This window comes from Euleptes europaea, chromosome 1, assembly GCF_029931775.1.
Source record: "Euleptes europaea isolate rEulEur1 chromosome 1, rEulEur1.hap1, whole genome shotgun sequence".
NCBI classification, from domain to species: domain Eukaryota; kingdom Metazoa; phylum Chordata; class Lepidosauria; order Squamata; family Sphaerodactylidae; genus Euleptes; species Euleptes europaea.
The window spans coordinates 83,454,393-83,476,492 of NC_079312.1; the positions used below are offsets into that span (position 1 = coordinate 83,454,393).

At 41.2% G+C, this 22,100-nt stretch overlaps 2 protein-coding genes across 2 annotated transcripts in view; one reads left to right on the top strand and one right to left on the bottom strand.

Annotated features, from left to right (window-relative positions):
- Nucleotides 1-372: 372 nt before the first annotated feature.
- MRPL22 (mitochondrial ribosomal protein L22) lies at nt 373-14,328 on the bottom strand. Its single transcript, XM_056863485.1, has 7 exons — nt 14,302-14,328; nt 13,575-13,620; nt 8,468-8,603; nt 5,822-5,887; nt 4,887-4,964; nt 3,462-3,531; nt 373-590 (listed from the first exon to the last, which is right to left on the bottom strand). The coding sequence occupies exons 1-7, from the start codon at nt 14,324-14,326 to the stop codon at nt 379-381; spliced, it is 633 nt and encodes a 210-aa protein (XP_056719463.1). The 5' UTR covers nt 14,327-14,328; the 3' UTR covers nt 373-378.
- A 239-nt stretch (nt 14,329-14,567) lies between these two features.
- The window catches only part of GEMIN5 (gem nuclear organelle associated protein 5), a 36,503-nt gene continuing 28,970 nt past the window's right edge, over nt 14,568-22,100 (top strand). The window contains exons 1-7 of the mRNA XM_056860194.1: nt 14,568-14,733; nt 16,337-16,491; nt 18,520-18,701; nt 19,130-19,281; nt 19,550-19,666; nt 21,030-21,162; nt 21,454-21,616. Of these exons, the coding sequence (XP_056716172.1) occupies nt 14,568-14,733; nt 16,337-16,491; nt 18,520-18,701; nt 19,130-19,281; nt 19,550-19,666; nt 21,030-21,162; nt 21,454-21,616 (1,068 nt within the window). The remainder of the gene's footprint in view (nt 14,734-16,336; nt 16,492-18,519; nt 18,702-19,129; nt 19,282-19,549; nt 19,667-21,029; nt 21,163-21,453; nt 21,617-22,100) is intronic.

Below are 22,100 nucleotides of genomic sequence, written 5' to 3' on the forward strand. Positions count from 1 at the left end.
TACTATTACTGGAGCTAGGACAGAATCCATTTGCTGACATCATATTCAATACTTAAAGCACGCCGTCAGTTAAAATTTTCTTGCATGCTCAGCAGATGCTGCACTTTAAAGAGTAAAAAAGCTAATATTTTCAGGGAAAGTAATAGTGGGAAAGAACTCCAAGGAAAGCTTACGAATCCAAATATAAATTACCGTAATGCTGCTCAACGGGATCACTTTCTACAATTTTCTCAAGTAGCCTAAGTAACTGCCTAAAGCTTGCTGTTCTCTCCCAATCACCACAAACGTGTTGCATTCAAATGCACGAATCAGATTCACCTTAAAAATTAATTTTATTTACATGTTTTCCAGAAAGGAAGAAATAATGCATGGAATATATTACAGCGTATTAGTAATAGTTCGGTTACGAAGCTGCTGCACATACTCCTTCGCTTGATCAAACCCAGTCTTTGGTGCCTTTGGAGGTGGAGGTGGGCCTTCAACGAGTTGCACAAAGTAATGACACCTGACTTTGTCCATAATGCCAAACATGCCTTTGCCATGATAGCGGATCCTTTTTAGATAGTGGCCTTTCCCTGAAAATGATCGAGCTAGAAGACATAAAGTATAAATATTAAAAAGAGAATCCTGACTAGTACAAACATCTAGAAATCCCTTAACTGGATTTTCAGCCCTCTGGAATGCGGTAACACAACTACTGGCTCTTTTAAATGCATGTGCAGTGGTGCATCTCAGCAAAAATGACCAAACTATGGCTCAGGATCCAAACAAGTTACTCAAACTTTGGCACTGATTATAGTAAAAAAGTGCCATAGTTGTGGCTTGAGGACTAGAGGTAAGACTGATTGATACATCTTAAAAACATAACAATTGTAATCGTACACCACTGGAATAGGTTGTGCAATGGCCTCTCATAAAAAGCCAGTGCAACCTCCTCTTGGCGTTTCACTGTCATGCCATGCATGCTGCATCCTGGCAGGCCCACCTACTCTGAGCCTTTGTTTAAGGCATCCAAATGCCAGATCTTGCATAGATCTGCTCCTATTTCTTCTGCGAACAGCCACACTGGGGGCCTAGAGTAGGAAAGAGATGTTGACTGCCCCAACTTGAAATACAGAAGGCTCTCCATTTACAGAGATGGGCCTGCCAAGATGGAGTAAGTACACTTGGCATTACAGAGGAATACGGAGGACAGAGGAACTAGGGTGGGGAAAGGAAGCTACATTGGCCTTAAATGAGCGCTCACTCTCATGACAGAGAGTTGACCATTGAAGCCTAAAATTTACCAATCCAGGTAGAGTTGCCAGATCAGGGTTGGGAAATACCTAAAGATTTTGGGGGTGGAACCTGAGGAGAGCGGGGTTTGAGGAGGGGAGGGACTTCAATGGGGTATAATGGCATAGAGTCCACCTTCCCATGTGTCCATTTTCTCCAGGTGAGCTGATGCCTGTCACCTGGAGATCAGTCGTAATAGCAGGAGATCTTCAGCCACCACCTGGAGGTTACTGCTAAATATTTTATAAAGCACGAAAGCTCAATATGTTCAATCTATTAGATAACTACCTAAGCAAAAGATAACATAATTGCATGCAAACATCACAAGAAACATACCAGATGTGTACAAAATTCTACAAAAGACATGCCAGCTATACAATCACATACGTAACATATAGAATCCAAAAGCTGATAGTCCATCAAAGATCCAGCCGTACACATGAACCAAAATTCTTTAATAATGTCCATGGTAGTACATAGAAGTCTCTGGACATTATTAAAGCTTTTGGATTCTATATTGGATTCTATATGTTACGTATGTGATTGTATAACTGGCATGTCTTTTGTAGAATTTTGTACACATCTGGTATGTTTCTTGTGATGTTTGCATGCAACTATGTTGTCATCTTTTGCTTAGGTAGTTATCTAATAGATTGTACATATTGAGCTTTCGTGCTTTTTTTATATTTAGCAGTGCTCTTTACAGCATAGGTTTGTTTGTTGGTTTAGGTTTTTACCACCTGGAGGTTGGCAACTCTAAATCCAAACCTTATTTCCAGTATTTGTAAGTAATAAAACTATGCTGACAGTATCCGCACCAGAGAAAAGTGTTCTCATATGCTACCAACTCTGCTTATCAAGGTTTACAATAAAGCCACAGGTGACCACTCATTTCAGAAATGTTTTACTGTCATGGTACATTCCTATGACTTTACTGAAGACCTGTGCCAATGACATTTTTTATACCCCACTTTTCTCCCCAATGGGGACCCAAAGCAACTTACAACACAGTTCTTCCTTCCTCCATTTTATCCTCACATCAACAACCCTGGACAACAGTGATACCTTACAAAATGGGTGAAAACGAGGCCAATATCAATTGGCAGCAAACCATGGATACAGATTTAAAATGACTGCCTGTTTGTGTTCTATTACCGGGCATTCGAGCAAAGTGTTTCCTCTAATACAGTGTAAGATCCTCTTCTATTTTTTCCCCCAAGTCATGCCCTGCAAAGCGTAATTTACAAGCTGGTCAATCACCTCCCTCTAGAATGTCCATTTGAGGGGCTATGAATCATCATGAATTGACGCTTTATTTTCCCCCTTGGTAGAAGCTATTTCTATGCTACTTTTTGTCATCATAGGTTTAAAAGAGAAATGAGCTTCCTATGGCAGCAGCTGTAAACCAGAAAGTTAACAGGATCAATTGGGTACTGAGGAGTCGGAAGGCTGTACACAAACAGCAGATCTAAATACACTATTCAGAATCTTTTTAACCTCAGTTAAAGGTTGATAGATAACCAGTTGCTGAAAAGTGAGGTGCGAACTGTGAACTAACCTGCCACAGCAAAATGAGTTACAAACTAATGTAAGAGGCAACTGATAAAAAATGGTCTACTATATTAAAGACTTACATAGAATAATGTGTTTTTCATGTAAAGTGCTGCTGGGGCAAGAAATGTTGAGTGATCACCATTATTTTTCTTCAAAAATAAGTTACATTTTAGGAGCCTAGTCTATCCTATTTTTTCATCTACAGCAAAGAAAGCTCTGTAAATGGCTGTTGAAGTAATTGTTGAAAATGAGGTAACATTTAGACAAGATATTTCTATTGTTCACCAGTTTAATACTTTGAGTAATGAAACGTATTGGTTCCCAGAACTGCATTAAAATAGCACCAAGAACACACACAACCCTAACCTCCTCTCACCCCCACCCCCTTCTGACACCTTCTCATCCATTATTAGTATGAATAACGTACTGACGACTGCAGTGTTTCCATGGCCTCCAAGATCCTACACCGGTTCATACCACTCTTACAGTGCATTCCTAAGGAAAGTTACTCCAGTCTAAGCCCACTGAAATGAATGGGCTTAGACTGGAGTAACTTTCCTTAGGAATGCACTGTTAAGACTGAAATAAGGAATTCAGAAAACATTTTCCACAATAATAAACAAATTATTTACCAATATATAAGTTGGATTTAAATTCTACATTGTGCTTTCTCACTGCCATTTCTTGAGCTTCTAGAAGAACCTATTATGGAACAGAAAAGTAATACCAATCACAGACTAAAACCATGAAGTTCTAAGTAAGGAAACATGAGCAATTTATTGACATTAATGAGTATAACTGCATAGTGAAAGCCTATTTTTTCCCCTTCAGTTTAACTACTTGGAAACTGAAAGAAGCTGTAGAATGGAACGCACCACAAGTAAAGTTCAGCGATAACCATCACGAATAAAATCACGCCCACTTAACAACGGTGATATCATGCAAGAGGATAGGACAGTTCTTTCCAACTAAAATATATTTGGTAGATGCCATTTCAGTCTTGACAAGCCAGTTTTAGGCTCTCTATAAATTCCTTTCAGCTAAATTATGACTCAGCTCCTAGTGTTATGATCTATGCACCAGCTAGAACATACTTTGCAACATGTTATAGTTCATTTATCCCAGAAAAAAACATGTTTTACATTTTACTGATTATTTTTTATTTAACCAAACATAATGGCTAAAACCCAGTCACCCACCCACACCCCACTCGCAAACATTTCCAAATTTCCCAATGCTTGCCTTTTTGCAAGATGCCCCACAGAATGCCCCCAGCCCCATAACTGTTCTTTAAACTCTCAAACAAAACAGCATTTTGGGATCTCGATGCCAGTGCTTGCCATTGTTCCCCCATCCCATTTTTCTCTGCCTCCCATGTTCCCTCTTGCAAAACTCTTAACGTAACGTCTCACTAATGTATTCATTTAGTACATTTTTATCCTGCCCTTCGTTCAAGGGGCTCAGAGTGCTGTACTTCTGTCTCCCCTCTTCCATTTTAGTCTCACGATGACCCTGTGAGGTAGATTAGGCTGAGACAATATACCCAGCAAGCTTCATGACCGGGGGGGGGGGGGGCATCTGAACCAAGCTCTAATCGCAGATACTAGCTCAGTACATTTACCACAGCACCAGGCTCTTAACAAAAACAAAGAACCCTCCACAAACGCTTTTAAAAAATCAGTGAAATCAAAGGGGGAAGAGGGGCTGTAGGAATGGGTGGTTAGACTGAATGCCTGAAGTAATTGACAACAATTTAAATGCAGCACATTAGGCAGCACAAGCTAGCTCATTATAAAGAGGCTAGCACACACAGTCATGTTGAACGTTACTGACTCACCTGTTCAGTATAAGGCTGTCGATCCTTTTTGGGATACTAGATCATCAATCCCTGTCTGAGCTAAGGAGAATTAACCAAATGAGCCCATAAAGTTCAATACAAGCGGGTAAACAGAAAAATCTGCTTTCTTCAGCCCTCTCTTCTGGTGTTGTATTGGTGGTTGCCCAAACATATGGATCAGACCTTAGAAAATGGAATCCTAAAGAAAACTACAACGTACCTCTTTAATCACTTTTGCTCCCTTTTTATCAATGAACTCCAGCTGAGCTAGTGCCTCATCTATGCCCATGCCCCGTATCTGGAATGAAAAGTCACAGGAAAGATTAAACCTTCAAGCAACCGGGAGCAGAAGGAAGAATTCGCAATACAAAGCATATAGCGAAGCAAATCACATAAAGGACTTCAATCTGACCATGTTCAGCAGCCAACATATTTTAAACTAGAAGTGTTCGAGCAACATGGCAATGCCTGTTTGTTACTAATTGCTTTGCATAATTTTATGTAAGCGACACTTTAAAGAACATTGGAAAAAAGCGCTAGGGACTCCCAAATCAGTACCACACAGAGAAAAATTCCTAACCCAAAACCACACGAACTAGCTTCCTCCCAAAAATTCCTAGCAACAGCTTTCTCAAACCTCTCATGCACCTCTAGGTCTGCTTCTCACAATACAGAATCGGCCACAAATGGCTTCCATGTTGCACCTGTTCCATTCAGTCAGTCCTTCAAAGATGACACAATCAACCTCCATTGGAAGAAACTGGTAGTTTCAGATGACTTCCCTGTGGCAGCCACATCAGCAGCAACTACAGAGGATCTGATATCCTGCAAATGACCTTGATGTGCTTTCTGTTTCTCAAGAGGAAACCACGGAAGTCGCCGTGGGTTTGGTCTTTGCCACCCCATGCATCCCAAACCACGCAGTGTCTTTTCTCTTTATCTTCTGGGGCAAGAAAGAGAGACCTTCTTGGGCTGCATGCCAAATATGGCGTTTACACAACATTTTAACTGTAGCCTTTATAAGGGGAGGTATGAAATCTAAATTCTTTCAGCCACAAATACATGTTGCAAGATCAACAAAACACAGTAGTTACTGAAACCAACAAAATCACACATGCCTTACACAACGAAGCCTACCAAAACAATTTCTCTTACCAGCTTGGCCAGATACCACATTTTGTCCATACTGTATTTAATATGTCTTCGACAGTGGTGAATTTCCTAAAAAAAATAAAAAAATTGAATATTCAAATAAAATAAAGTTTATTATTTAAATTAATTAAATGAAGGCAGTTGTAATGCCTTGAGGAGCAAAATTTGTTTATACCACAGCATGGTGTAGTGGTGGACTCTGATCTGGAGAACCGGGTCTGATTCCCCACTCCGCCACATGAGCGACAGAGGCTAATCTGGTGAACTGGATTGGTTTCCCCACTCCTACACATGAAGCCAGCTGGGTGACCTTGGGCTAGTCACAGCTTTCTTAGAACTCTCTCAGCCCTACTGACCCCACAGGGTGTCTGCTGCGGGGAAGGGAAGGGGAGGTGATTGTAAGCCAGTTTGATTCTTCCTTAAGTGGTAGAGAAAGTCGGCATATAAAAGCCAACTCTTCTTCTTAAATACACATAAGGTGAAAATACAAATCTCCCACTCAAATTTTTTTTGTTTGCATAAGCTACACAAGAAAATGGGGAAGACTGGAAAGACCGTACAGATAAAGCTTGGTCCTTAAAGCGGGCAAATGTATGGCATGGCCATGAGTTTAGTCTATAGCATTTAGTCTATGGCAAGGCATGTGAAAACTGGGCAGGACTCTGTATCAGAAGCAGGCCATATTATGCAAAGAAGGGCACAAGGACATAGGAATGGCAGGCTGTGCTGCAAATACACAATGAAATTTGAAACAATCTTGCAGGCAACACATAGGGAGCAGATGCCTAATCCTTTGCTGGGCTCAGCCACATCACTGCTTATTTTTCTAATTAGCTCTCTCTACTAGCCTTCTATTGTCTCTCCCCACTACCAGAAGCACAGTGCTGAATTCACTTTGCTTTGCTTTCTTTGCCTAGACTTGAAGAACTGCTGACCTCCTGTCAACAAAGGGAAGGAGTCAAGCCCCACAAGCTCTTAACTCAGCAGTGGGATTTCTCTTTGCCAAATGTGCATTCTCCCTTCCCTTCATCTTCCAGCTGCAAAAGATGTGCAGCTGTTTGGGGCCAGGTGGCAAGCTGGTGATGCCTACTCTTGTTGCTGCCCTGCCCAAGGCAGCTCCAGGATGAGCACACACGGCTCAGATCTTTTTCGTTTTATTTTTCAAACATCAGCAGCCCTGTGAAGAGAAGACAGAAAGCCAGCTTCATGTTCACTGGTCCCACGGGGGCCCCCCAGGAAGCACTGAGGAAAGCACATGCTCTTCAGTCATGCCGGCAGTGTGCCACTATCTTGACCTTGGATGGTTTTAATATGGCACATGAGGTATTCTAAGAGAGACTCCACAGGTGAGATGCATTTACATTATAGTACTGCACGTAACGCGACAGTGCAGTAAAGTCCTCAGTGTACGACCACTTCAATGTTGCCTCCAATGACAGCCTCAGCACCATTCTTTCACCAGTAAGGATTATGGCCAGAACCAACCGGTGAATTTCAATGTAATTAAAAAGAAAGCAAAAGCTTTTCAAAGAGAAGCAAGAAATGCACACAGACACATTAATCATTTGATAACCGAAGTCTCATGTTCACTTTGCTTCCCAGAAATGTAGTCCATATATTCAAATCATACTGCTGGCAGACTCAATAAATGTGCACAGAAGACAAGATGGGGAACATTTATATACACACGTATTTGTCTGTGATGTAAACTTTTTTTTCATTTTAGCTGCGCTTAACAGCAAGGCAAGCAATCTAACAGCAAGTTGATTATTTTTTTTAAAAAGAAAAGGTGAAAAAGAAAATGATTACAGTACTGGATGGGAAAATTTTAAAGAGTTTCCATATAAGTCTCACTAGCTTTCCCATACCTCCCATACATCACCCTGGCTTGCTGGGGTAGAGCGGGTTATAAGCATAATAAATTAAAAGGTAGCCATTTTGAGCCCTTTAAAAGTAGCATCTCTTTTTCCTCCAGTGACCAGCCTTGATTTATTTGATTTATCTCCTTTCACATACAATATGAGTTAACAAGAGATGCTACTACTACAATTTTCTAAACATACTTTCAGCCATAATATAGCACAAAGGGGGGATAAATAAGAATGTGATTACGGTGGAATTCAGGCCAGATAAATAAGCTTATTTGCTGAGCACAGAAAATCGTTTGTTGTCTATGAAGACCACAGCTGCATCTTTTTAGGTTTACTCAGGAGCTAGCATTTATCTTGTTTAGCAAAAAGAGGTTAAAAACAATAGAAGATTCCTCAAAACATAGGTATGATGCGCTTGACCACCCAGTGTATGAATTTGACTAACACAAACACCTTTTTTGGTAACAGTCATGCCAAAGAGTTGCTGGGCCACAGGTAGTATTCTAAATTTTCTGAACTCATTCTAAATTTTATATTTGATGCGAATATTGTGTCCCAGCACACAAACTCTTCAATCACATTCTAACACTTCAATTTACTTGCTCATAAACCACTGCCTTACAAAATTAGACCACAGCTGTGATAACTACCAGCTCTGCAGTTTAATTGTGTGTGTGTGTGTGTGTGTGTCTATATATATATATATATATATATATATATATATATATATATATATATATATATATATATATATATATATATTTAAAAAATCTCTTACTGCAGGTCTTCGAGGCTCTTCAGGTGTTTGAGGAGGATAAACGATTCTATTCTTCTTTTCCCATCTTCCAATATTATAGTAAGATGCCACTGTACGGATATTTGAAAGAAGAGGAATGGAGCAAGATGCGAGTAACCTGCAAGATAGGATTTGGCAATGCCTTTGAGCCTGAATTATCAGCTGATGCTGAGTGCTAAATTCATTCCAATTTACCACCCATGTTTAATACAACCTTGCAAAGTAGCACTTACCTGGGGATGTTGACCTCCAGGTCAACAGCCACATACCCACAGGGACAGAAAAGCTGCTATCACACTGTTCTGTCACAGGTCAAAGCTATAACTCCTCCAATACCCTATCGCCCAGGGATCCCCAAACCTTTTGAGCCTGCGTCAACATTTTGAATTCTGACACAGCATGGTGGGCGCAGCAACAAAATGGCTGCCACAAAATTGCTGCTGCAGAAGGCGGAGCCAGCCACAAAATGATTGCCACAGCTTAATTTCAGTAACATAATTCAGATCCTTATGCTCTAGTGGCAGCTGCTGCCAAAGCAACATTTTAAAAAATCTGCACAGTTGATCAAATCTCCAATAGTCAACCAAAAGCCCCACAAAGCCCCACCTACTTCCTAAAAACACATGGCAAGCTCCAGAAAGTCTTAGTCCAGGTTACTTTAAAGACCATCCTCTCACATATATGTCTACCAGCTAGTCAATACCTTCATTAAAGGCCCTGCGGGCCTCAACAACACAGGAAAGGTGGGTGTATACTAAAGACACGGCTTTTTCTGTGGTGGTGCCTACTTGATAGAATTCCTTTCCTAAAGAAGTATGCCTGGGGCCAAATTTGCAAACGTTAAGGTACTAGGTGGAAATGCTTTTATTTACCCTTACTGTAGTGTTACATTTTTAAACCTTTAGTCTTCATTTTGCCCTGTTTTTATTGACTATCCCACCTTGTCCTTTTATAAAACTCTCCTGTCTGATCTGAAAATTTACTGCCTCTGGAATTTTCCATGAACAGCTTGCTGACCTATTTTGATTTTATTTTGATTGATTTTTCTACCTGTTTGAACTCTGGCTTTGATCTTCTTTATTTTACTGCCTGTTTTCTTCTTTTTACTGTATGTTTTCATTTTGCTACCCTATTCATTTTTATTTTTCTACATTTTTATGTTTTAAGACTTTATTACAAGCTGCTGTGTAGTATATTTTAACATACAAAGGTATGATGTATTTTAAAGAAACAAATAAGTGAAACCCTGTTGGGCAAGTGAACTTAATTATATGGTTCTTTCAATATAGAAAAAGAAACAGAACAAAAACTACCAGGAGTAAGCAACTACCAGATCAGTAAATCATAAACTCAGTTAGTTAGTTGACAGCACCCTCTAGTGATCAAGAAGAAGAAGAAGAGTTGGTTTTTATATGCCAACTTTCTCTACCACTTAAGGGAGACTCAAACCGGCTTAGGAAGACTCAAACAGGCTTAAAATCGCCTTCCCTTCCCCACAACAGACACCAGATTAGCCTCCACTGCTCATGTGAAGGAGAAGGGAATCAAACCCGGTTCTCCAGATCAGACTCCACCGCTCCAAACCACCGCTTTTAACCACTACACCACACCGGCTCTCCTGTTATGTGTGTGTATACTATGTGAATAATGTCACTATGTCAAGGCTGTTATACTATGTGAATAATAATCTTAAACATATTTAAAGAAATTTAAATTATATTTACTTTTAAAAGCATTAATCAATTTATTATCTATGAATCAAAAACTGTTTTATATCACTTTCATAGGACTATATTTTTTATATTTTCTACTGGTGCAAGATATTGCCCTTAGGTCACATAGTACATTAAAATTCCCTTAAATAAAGTAAAGAGGAGACTGAATAAGCACTTACACCAGAGTAGAATCCTACTGAATATTGTTTTAAAAGACCTACATGTCTGTACTATTCCCACATCATTCTCATACTGCATTTTGTATTAATGGAAAGCTATAATCTACTACTCAGCTAATAACATCCAAGTAAGAATGAGATGCAAGAAAGGCCACCAGGAAGGAAGAAGTGTGCCCTCTAATGGTAAACTTAAGCAAAGCAAAACACCACATTTTCCTTGTTAAATCTAAAACTGAATCAAAATTGGGTAAATTTCTCAGACATTCTTATGTCCCTGACAAGTACTTTCAAATTTGACAGTTTGGAGGGGGGAGAGAGAGAGAGAGACAGGGAAGGGTGTGAAAGTAGTGCTGCCTCAAATATTAGGGGTTGGGGGCAGACATTTTTAGTGTTAAAAAGGAGTATTTGAAAACTCCAAATGTTCACATTTCCCACTTCTGTTAGCTATGATTGCTGCCCCTTCTGACAACTGCTGTTGCATCTTTTTACAAATATGTTCTTTCTGCCAGCTATGTAATTCTAATCTGGATTTCACATAGCCAATATGAAGTCATAATGGTGCCACACAGCCAATCAGTGGTGACATCACTGGGACATATGAACCTCTCATTCTAAATAATGAGGGGACGTGCTTGCCCATTACTAAGGCAAGAGTGCCAATATATTTTTGTGCTGCATTACAAGCACAATAAAATCCCAAGATGCAATAGGGCAGACATCCCAATCTGGTGAAGATAGTCTGCATAAATCAAATCATGCTTTTGGATGTGCGTCACTAATTGGGTCAACCTCTGGAAAAAAACTAATTGTTTTTTTTAATTAAGACTGAATACAATGTAACTGTTAATTGTCTTTCATTTCATTTATTAGATTAGGAGTTGGATTCAGGACGGCTCACAACCAGAAAATAATGGTATTAACAGCAATACATCATAGTGATACAATAAATTATACTTAAAACCTATTATTTAAAAACCTAGAATTTTTAACAATTCTAAAAATCCAGAAAGATTCTAGATGGCAACTTTGATGTTAACACCAGTGACAAGGCAACCAGTCAAGGAAGAGAGATAGGGTAGGAATAAGGATAGGGAGGGCAGCTAAGATGGAACCGTCGCTGCCCTCAACCATGGGCCTGGCGGAACATCTATCCTGCAGGCCCTGTGGAACTGAGCCAAGTCCCGAAGGGCCCAGAGAACTCTTGACAGAGAGTTCCACCAGGCTGGGGCCAGTGCTGAAAAATTATATATACAAAGTTATGATCCAGATTTACTGAATCAATGAAGTGGGGGCTTTTGTTTGAAATCTATTCACCTCCAAAGGACTTCAGTTGAAAAGATAAAAATTCTTCCTTTACTTCTTCTTCCTTTACTTCTGGTTGAGTTACATAGGAATCTAATGGTAGCAATTGGCCTGCCTTACAACATTAGCTTAAAAAAAGAAAAGGCTTGTCTTTTAGGTTTCTTGTTTTTGTTGACACAAACTTAACATGGCTATCCTACTGGAACCCATTAGTTCAGGGCCAACTTGTTTACATTCAGCCAAATCAAATAGCGGGCTTTTTTAAATTACACACCAATTAAATAGAGGGTTTTTTTTATTACCAACTGTGCCCTGTACCAGTGCCTTTTATATCTTCATATGTGAGCAGACAGCCTCAAGATTATGGCCTGACATAACTCTATACCCCCAATTTTTTTTTAATCTAGCCTCAAAAAGGGTAGTACACTGTTGGAAGCTTGTACGATGTTTTATGTAATTTTGTTTGGTCTTAATAAATGACATCACATGGAATTCGTTGTTTTCTTTTATTCATCTTCTACATGATCATCTCTTGAGCATATACACAGTGCTTTCATCCCATAACTTACTTTATTGCAAATGGATGAATTTAGTGATTGCACATGGATGAATTTACTGATTCACTTGTTGAAATGAAACAACACTATATTTGCCCAAAGTTTAGCAGATCCACTGTCACTCTACAGTCACTGCCAGATCGCAGTATCTTCCGGTGGGAAAGGGGACCATTCTAAAAATAATTTTTAAAAAGACTTCAAAGGATATGATAAAGGGGAAAGTGAAAGATGAGACTGAAGGTTAGGGGGAACACAACTAAAGATGCAAAACTTTTGGAAATTTTGAAGCCACGGGGGGGGGAATCTCCCCCCCCTCCATTTTTTTTGGAAAAATTTGGGGAAAATTTGAATATATGCAGTATTTACTGATGTATCAAACCTCAACTAATTTTACTGCTTTAACTACATAAGATGCATCATTTATAACTTCCTTAGCATGCAAAATTGCAATATTCAACATATTTATGGAATTTGAAAGTTGTAAATACCTTAGTTCTGTACAAGCAAAACTGCAAATATGCCCAATACTTAAGAGAAAACTGCAAGCTGATGCACTCTATGCTATATAGGCACATATACCTTAATTTTTGCTATCTGGTTAGAGAGAGCTCAGGTCTCAGTTTTCCTCTTGAGTTTACCTCCTAAGCTTCGGTGAAGTTTCTGTCTCACCTCCTTCTGATCTTTTTTTCTCCCTCCTGCAAGGTAGGGCAATAAGCTACTTTTTACTCAGTCTGTGGGTAAATGTGTCATAGCAGTTTGAGAGGTAAAAAGGTCAACCACATCAGGTCGAAAGGACGACAGAAGGCACACTGAAAGCCCTGCATGATCCCCTCATGAAGATTAGGTATCCATTTAGGTGCAGAAATGTAGTTTGGATTTAAAAGCTGTATATGTCTACATCATGCCCACCTTGTCTTTAAAAGTATTTGTGTGTGTGTAAAGTGCCTTCAAGTCGCAGCCGACTTATGGCGACCCCTTTTGGGGTTTTCATGGCAAGAGAGACTAACAGAGGTGATTTGCCAGTGCCTTCCTCTGCACAGCAACCCTGGAGTTCCTTGGTGGTCTCCCACTCCCATCCAAATACTAACCAGGGTTGACCCTGCTTAGCTTCTGAGATCTGATGAGATCAGGCTAGCCTGGGCCATCCAGGTCAGGGCTTAAAACTCATGCTAAAAGAGAAAATATTTCTTAGAAGGCCCTGGGCCTTCACGTCCCAAAACAGAATGTGAAAAGGGGGTCTCAATGGCTCAACCTGCAATTCTCTCTCCCCCCCCCCCAAATATTGCATGGGAGTGCTGTTACTTTTGTGTTTGTCTTTCCCCCCTGATATACTCACCTCCCAGTGCCGGCCCAGCTTCTGAGACTCAAAGCATGGGTAATCCCTAGAAAAAAGGAAGGAAACATTAGTGGCTCTGAAGTGTGGTGTAGCAGTTAGAAGAAGCGGACTGTAATCTAGAGAACCAAGCTCGATTCCCCACTCCTGCACATGAAGCTTGCTGGGTGACCTTGGGCCAGTCACAGTTCTCTCACAACTCTTTCATCCCACGTGGAGGCAGGCAATGGCAAACCACCTCCGAACGTCTCCTGCCTTGAAAACCCATATAGGGTCGCCATAAGTCAGCTGTGACTTGACAGCACTTTCCACCACATTTTTACTTCATAGACTTTATATGTGTTGTTTCTATTCCATCCTCCTTCCAAGGTTGGCTTATAATTAATCATCTCTTGCCTCCTGACAACAACCCTGTGAGGTAGCCATGCCGAGATACAGTAGCTCAAGCATTGGGCTTCACGGCAGAGCAGGGACTGGAATCCAGACCTGCTTTTCTGCTGCGGTCTGACACGCTTTGTTTGATCTGTTGAAGACATTCATAAGCCTTCCTTTCTTCCACATACCTGGGCCCCGCTGTAACCACGACATCATCTTTCATGCGCGGAAACTACCACAAACTAGCATGAAGAGGAACCGTAGAAAAAGCCGTCAAGTGAGTGTCAGCCCTGAGAACGATCCCCAAAATCTATGTATCGGCCTCCGTACTCCTCCCCCTTCTCCCCCAACTCACCCCTGAGGATCGTTGGCATCGCCATCTTTGCCGCCTTCCCTTAATAGCCGTCGCCCGGAACCGATCCGCTTTACGACACAAATAGAGGAAGCGCGTTAGGTGATTTGTCCCAAACGAACCGCCGTAGCACCATGCGACCGCGCCCGTCTTGCGACAGCACGTGGAGCGCAGCGGGCGCTCTACGGCTGTGGGTCGCGATGGGCGGTTCCCCGTTCGCCTAGCGGAGGCAGGACGCGCGGCGACCGCGCCGGGGAGCGGGAGGGCTGATGGCTGCGGCGCGCGCCGGAGGGGCCGAGCGGGTGCTGCCGGCTTCCCCCAATTGGTACTGCAGCCGCTGCAGCGACGTCTCTGGGGACGGGAGCCTCTTCGGCTTCGCGGCTCGCAATACCGTCTGCCTCCTGGAGATCCGCGCCGGCCTGCCGGCGTTTCACGGTCTGTCCCTTGTATCCCTCCTTTCGCCCATGTTTAACCGCTGGGCCGTCCCTATGCGGAACCTCACCCCCACCCCGGTAATAGGAGGCAAGGAGCCAAGTTCGAATTCAGCAGTATCTTAAAGACCAAAACTTTTGCCCTTTCGTGAGCCAGAGCTCGCTGGGTTAGGGAGCAGGGAAGGGATTTCCCGCCTGGTCTAAAAGCCAAGAGAGCGGAAGTAGAGTCTTCACGCGCAGAGGCAGCATATCTTTAAATATTAGACGCTAAGAATAAACAGAAGGTGAATGCTCTTGCATTTGCACCCTGGCTGGCCACGGGGGGGGGGGGGGGGTTGAGCTAGGTTGTTTGGCCTGACCCAGTGAGACAGTTCTTATTTCTCTTTATGAGTGGCTGCCATAACGTTGCTTCTCTGCTTTTAGAAAGCTGCATTTTGGAAGTAAATGATTGTGGGAACAAATGCTAAAGTTTTATTTAATGTTTGCTTAGTGGTAGCTGCTTAGTCTCTATTAATATATCCAGTACGCAAATCACACTTTATATAGCTTGTTTTGTATCGAAAACGTTTTTTTTTATGAAATAAGACTATTTTATACAATAAGGTAAAAAAGGTAAAGGTCCCCTGTGCAAGCACCGGGTCATTCCTGACCCATGGGGTGACGTCGTTTCCAAGGCAGACTTTGTTTGCGGGGTGGTTTGCCAGGGCCTTCCCCAATTTTATACAGTAGCCTGCTGTAATATACCTTTTATAGATTGGTAGCTGAGGCTAACAATTTGGTCATGTGTGTGATTACTGGAGCTCAATGAGACTTATTTTAAACTAGGCATAATGATTATCTAGAGCCTCCCACAGCAAGTCCTTGTTTATGGCTTGGATTTGAGCTCTGGTCTAAGACCAACACTTGCTAAAATTAATTTTCCCCATCTTTTATACTCATAAAATTACATGTTCTTGAGTAATTTTAGTTGGCAGCCTTTCTTGTCGTAGCTTGACCAATTAAATGTAGTGAGTTGTAAGCAGATTTTCGTTTTAGTGAGGAACTGTTGCTTTCTTTAAAAAGTGAGACTAGCTTAAAATTTTTATGTAACAAGGTGTCAGGGTGTTATAGCTCTAAAGGTCTTAATGCTGTATTTGCTAGGTTGCCCCTCATACACAAGATCATCTCACACCTAATCACCTCAAGGTTGATTTTTTTCTTATGGTGAGCACATATACTGTGAGTAGTCATTTCTTTAAAGGAACTTGTATGAGTTCAGAAGGATTAAAGGGATTTTGTATCATATACAAAATGATTGTCCAGTGGCCAGGTTCTGTGAACAGGAACCCTCTTTTATCTTGTACACAACTAAATATTGCTTCTAAAGTATTCCAGGACTGGTTGTGTTTTACTGGTGGTGTCTCTTGTACCCAATGCCATTTAAGCTGTCTTCCAATTTAGGCATGCTTTCCCATTAGCGACACTATTCCCACTTCTGGGGATAGCGAATCCAAGTGCTTCAAGCATAACCTAGAAGTAATCCTAACAATATATAAGAAATAATATTGCATTTTTCAGAGTGTTTTTTTAAGAGTTTATTTTACAGCTGTGATGTTTTATTAATACAGGTGAGATAGTGGGCCACACTGAGAGGGTTTCTGGTTTCTCATTTTGCCACTACCCTGGTCAGAGCAACTACTGTGCCAGCAGCTCTGACGATGGAACTGTGAAAATCTGGGATTTGCAGACATTGGCTGTGGTAACAGAACATACGCTGCATCAGGTAAAATAGAACTGCTGTAGTTGCAAAAGCTAGATCTTTAATTGCAGGACATTCTGTGGTATGGGAGGAATCATACTGGGTTTATGGGTTGTCTTCTGTTGAATTTTAACACTTTAAATTTTAGTTTAATAAGATCATAGTGCAGGGGTGGGGAACTTCAGGCCCAGGGGCCATTTAAGGGCCGAGAAATCATTTGGTCTGGCCCTTTGTGGGTCCTAGTTCAAATATACAGTATATTACTGCAGTTAATATTCATAATAAACACAAACAAGTAGAAGAAACAATATGTGTTATTAGCCCACTAGAAAATCAACAGAAAAGGACTTGTAGCTTTTGTCAAAAGGACTGTAGCTTTTGTTTTTTAAGCCTTTGGTTGGACTTGCTTTTTGAAACTATTTTGCTTTGTGTAACCTTGATGGATGTGCCTTCAACATCTTGTTTGCTTATTACTTATTCTGTTGATTTTCTTGTGTGACTAATAACACATATTGTTTCTTCTACTTGTTTGTGTTTATTATGAATATTAACTGCAGTAATATACTGTATATTTGAATTGAGCCCACGTGCTGTTTGTTTCCCTAAACTTCTGTTAGCTCAGCATAGGTCATCCTATTTTACCTTTGTGGGTCCTGACAGATCTCTAGCTCAGAAGGATCTAAGACTGGTGACCCGCCCCCTCCCGCGGACAGGAATAGCCTCTGTTCAAGGCGGATGTGAGTTTGTTTTGCCGAGAAAAGGAACTCCCCCCCCCGAGTGCTCCACCTGTTGGATGCCTGCCTGCTTGCCCATGCCGGGGGGGGGGTGTCATCTGGAGCAGCTGCCTGCTTGGGGCTTTGTCGGCTAATTTTTAAGTTGATAATTTTGTATGGGCCACGAATGATGTTATAAATATCCAAATGGCCCTTGGTGGAAAAAAGGTTCCCCACCCCTGTCATAGTGTATGAGAAACATGGAAATGTTTTCACTAACATGATAAAACTTTCAGCTTATTTCTATTTTCCTTATCCTAACCATATTGATTTCAAAAGGGTTTACTTCCACATAAATGTGTTTGGGATTACAGGCTTGAAAATTTTACTGGAAAATATCACAGTACTAATTCATCCTTCTTTAATTGCTCTCGGTTGAATTTCAGTCCCCCAAATATCTTTCTGGTTTCTTCCTCTTTGTTATTTGTTCCTCTGAACATAGATAAATTTTCAGTAGTGCTTTTCCAGGTTTTTACGGGGTTCCAGCAAAAATGGGAGGGTGAGATGCAGGGCAATTTAGGTAGGTTGGCAGAAGGGGTACAGCATTATGAAGAGAGACTGGCATGTTGACACCCTGAATTTCAAAAACTGAATGGCTGTACGCAAGAGGGGTGCCATGGAGAGTAAGAAAACTAGAATGCTTCCTGTGCATGCTGATCTCACTTTATGCTTTTCTGTACCATGGTCCCTGTGAGAAGCCGTGGTGGTCTGAATGTTTCAGGTCTCTTGCTGTGCTTTTATGAGAAAAATGTATACTTTTCTGGATTTCCAGCCTTTGGAAAAGCTGTTGTGTTTCATAGGACTGGATCTTGTGTTTGGGCCAGGAAAAGCCCATAATATGGTTTGCATTGGAATACTCATCTAGGCAATCTTGGTCCCATTGCTACTGTATGATTTGTAGACTAATTTGTTGGATTCCTTTTGGGAATCTGTATGTGCAACCTTGAGTTCTGTGTTGGAACAAAGATAGGATATAAATGAAATGTTCTTTGCCATGGTTAGTGGTTAGCTTTCCTGGAGTGCTGTGTTGAAAAGCAAGTGAAACTTGAGGGGCCACTGCCTCAGCCCCTACCCATAAAATGGTCTGCCAAAAAAGGTGTGTTGCCAGAGGTGTCATTTTCTCCCCATCTCTTCTGCCTTTAGGTTGCCAACTTAGGGGGATAGCTGGCATTTCTCAAGGGGGCTGGGATTACCCCCACTGAATCCTGTTCTACAGAAAGAGTGAACCTGCACACATCCCCCTTAATCCGCCTTTTGTTCTTGCTTCCCCCCCCCCCAGAATACAATTTCTGCATTGCATTGGTCACCCCACGTGAAAGATTTAGTTGTGTCTGGTGATGAGAAAGGAGTAGTGATTTGCTACTGGCACAATCGAAGTGACAGCCAACAGTTCTTTCCAGAACCCAGGACTATATTTTGTCTCACTTGTTCTCCACACCATGATAACTTGATGGCCATTGGGTAAGTACTAATGAGGCTACATGTGTATTTGGCTCTACAGAATGAGCAACACAAAAAATGATCTCTTGCTGGGGGGGGGGGGGGCGGTAAATCCATGGCAGCCGGGAGAGGTGCAGCCATGCTGCCTCCTCAGAGGCTTCCCAGCCACAGCAGAGGGGCAAAAAAGCATTTTTAAAAAAGAAAAAGGGAGGAAATGCCCCTTTGCGAACAATTTCATGGAGTAGTCATTAATATGTGAAACACTAAGGCAATTCTTAATTCCTTTCTGTTTTCCCTCTTACAGAATCTCTATGAAAAACATAGTCCAGTTTTTGAGAAGTCATAATTGCCGGAGTCTGTTCTGTCAGCTGGTCACCCCTGTCTTGTGATCTGTCACTGACAAAAGTCGATATACCTTTATTAACTGAGAATGCCTCTTTTACTTCAAGGTATAAAGATGGGATTGTGGTTATAATTGACATCAGCAGGAAGGGAGAAGTTGTTCGTCGCCTGAGAGGTCATGATGACGGAATACACTCCCTGGCCTGGTGCCCTGTGCTCGGCGAGGAAGGTCTCTGCACCCGGCAAGAAGAGGGCCAAGGTACATACACGTGCTTGTATGCACTTCTCCAAGCTGTATCGAGCAATATATAATTTTGTGGTGGACCCCTTGCGTATATCAGCTGATCTAAAGCAGCCTCCCAAAAATGCAAATGGTTTTATTTTATTTTACCCCTGCTTTTCCTGGCTGTCGGGGTGGCTTATGGCATACAATAGCCACCACAAAAGTATTAAATGGGATAAATGAAAGCAGCAGCGATTTAAAAAGAAAGTGCTCTTGTGGCTTAATTTTATGGTTCTTTTGGTAGAAGATGCTATTAATGGATGTCTTCTGGAAGAGAAAGCAGCTGTAACAAAAGGGTGTTACTTGGCTTCAGGAAGCAAAGATCAGACTATCCGTGTGTGGAGTTATACTCGAAGCAGAGGTAAGTTTAGAGAGATGTTAATGTGAAGATGCATATAGAATCCCCCCCGCCAAAAAATTGTTTCTTTCACACTTCATGTTAGTTACTGTTTAAAAAACAAAATAGTAATTGTAATCAGTTAGCATTCTTCAACATGCAGGAAGCCTGAATAAGTGTGATAAAGACTGCAAGGACACTTCCTTGGGAGTAAGCCTCATTAAATAAAGGACTTATTTTTGAGTAAACCTGCTTAGTATTGGCTTCAAAGCCTTGTTTATATGAAGTCATGTTGCAAATTTTAAACTTTATATCATTGTTGCAGGTGTTTTGACACAATAGGTCTGGTAGTTTTGTTTGTATAAATATACAAACATGCATTTTTTTCACTATTCTAACAAACCTAGTTGTCAGTATTTAAGGGTAACTTATGAATAAATGGCTTTATGCCCAGAATAAATCCAAGAACAAATGGAGTAGAGTTTGCAACAGTTATTCCTCGGGATGCTCAGAGGTGTCTTACAACATGCCTTTGGAGAGCACGAATGTGTAATAGCTGGTTGCACCCTGTATCCTTTGAATCTCTCAGATATATAGTTCAATGAAATCTGCTTTCTGCTCTTTTGGGAAAGTGCAGGGTAAGAAGCCTTGAACCTTCATCTTTTTTCTAAATGTCAACTTACATAGAATAGGAATGAGAGGTATGTTTACACAGGACTGATTTCTATGGAATATGCCAGTGTTCTGTGTATCTACTTAATGTTTTGTTTAATCAGATCTAGAGGGATCAGATTTTTAAAAAAATGTTAATACAGGGGTTCACTTTGAACCTGGAACAAAACAAATAAACTTGGAAGTTTTCCATAGAGATTGAGGGCTGTGCCCTGCAATGATTGAATGTTGTAAGGGAACATTCAGTCACCAAGCAGCACTGTGATTAGTGTTCAATATATTGCTTTAGTTCATTCAAACAGTTTTTAATCTCCATGTGGCTGTTTAAGGAATATTACCTCACAGATGGATCACCTCACAGATGGATCACATTGACCATCACAATGTAATTACTGGTGTTATCAGAGGCTAAGAGAACTCAAAAGGTCTTTCCTTATGATAGGCAAGTTCCTGGCCAGTCCTAAGAATCGGTCCTACTCTGGGTAGTCATGGGATATGAATTAGATTGGATTCTAAAGACTGACGCCAGAATATTTCATAACCTCTTTGGTTACTTGCAGTGCATTGTTCTTCGAAAGAGAGATGACCATTGTAACATTCTGAAAAACAGCTGTGGTCAAGGCCAGTCTTTGTCTGTCTCCCCCTTGGCCTAGTATTAGTGGAGCCTGCCGGACTCTCGTTTGACACTTTAAAATAACTGTTTTTGTTTCTGTAGCGGTAATGACTCTGAAGTTGCCCTTTTTAAAAAAGAGAGGTGGAAGCATGGAGTCTGCTGTCAAAGAGCGCCTCTGGTTGACTGTGCACTGGCCCCGAACCCAGCCCGCACAGATCTTCTCCAGCTGCTTTGGGTGAGTAGCCTGTTGAGTAACTTGATGCACTTTGTAGTAACTGTACTAAAAATGGGGGCTTCATGATCATTTAGAAAAACCAATCTGGGGCATACTGTAACTTCTGTGTTTCTGGAGGTTTATGGGAGAGTTGGCATCCTCTCAGCAGCCTGTCCCATTTACAGAATGAGATGAAAATGTTTGGTGTGACTTATTCTCTCTCTAAAATAAGAGTCCCATGTAAATTTCATTTACTGCTGTTTGTGTGTGTTTGTATATGGTTCTCTCATGTTTCCCTGTCTTTCTTTTCAGAGGTGAACTGCTGCAGTGGGATTTGGCCCAACCTGGGAAACGGAAGTGGGTGATTCTAGGTTCTTCATCTGAAGGACAAAACCACTCTAGAATAGTGTTCAACTTGTGTTCTCTACAGTCAGAAAGCAGAGAGCTACTTCTCTCCATTTCAATGGATAGGGATGTAAGAACTCATATCTTTTAATGTACTCTACAAGTGTATGAACATTGTTTGTAGTACTTTGTGAATGAGTAGGCCTGCTAGATACTGGTCAGTGGTTATGAACTGTTTCCACTGACCATCTTCTTAATCTGAGCATGACATGAGAGATCCCTGACTTTATGAGTTTTCCACTCATTGGAAAGAACTTTGGGCGGGGGGGGGGTGTTCAGTCCAGCACAAAAAAGAGAAAGTCTGCCTCTTCCTCTGTTTCATACATAAAGGATGAGGGGATTTAGCTGTCTTGTGTTTGTCTCAATCTCCTAACGTAATAGAAAGCTTCAGAGTAGAGCAAACTCTTTCATGTACAATATTTACATTTGGTTTATAGGGTTTTCTGTATTGGATGTATGTTGTGGTCTTTTTACATGCCATGTTTGGAAAGTTAGGTGATAATTTTATCTCATTTTTACAGATGGGAAAACCTTGGCTCCAGTTGTGTGCCCCA

What these genes read in the sequence shown, in the direction of transcription:
- MRPL22 (XM_056863485.1), bottom strand. Translation starts at nt 14,326, where the DNA reads ATGGCGATGCCAACGATCCTCAGGG. An exon ending in AGCTGGGCCGGCACTGGGAG is followed by an intron (nt 8,604 to 13,574) that starts GTGAGTATATCA and finishes CCTATCTTGCAG; the next exon opens with GTTACTCGCATCTTGCTCCA. An exon ending in GAGCAAAAGTGATTAAAGAG is followed by an intron (nt 3,532 to 4,886) that starts GTACGTTGTAGT and finishes GTTCCATAATAG; the next exon opens with GTTCTTCTAGAAGCTCAAGA.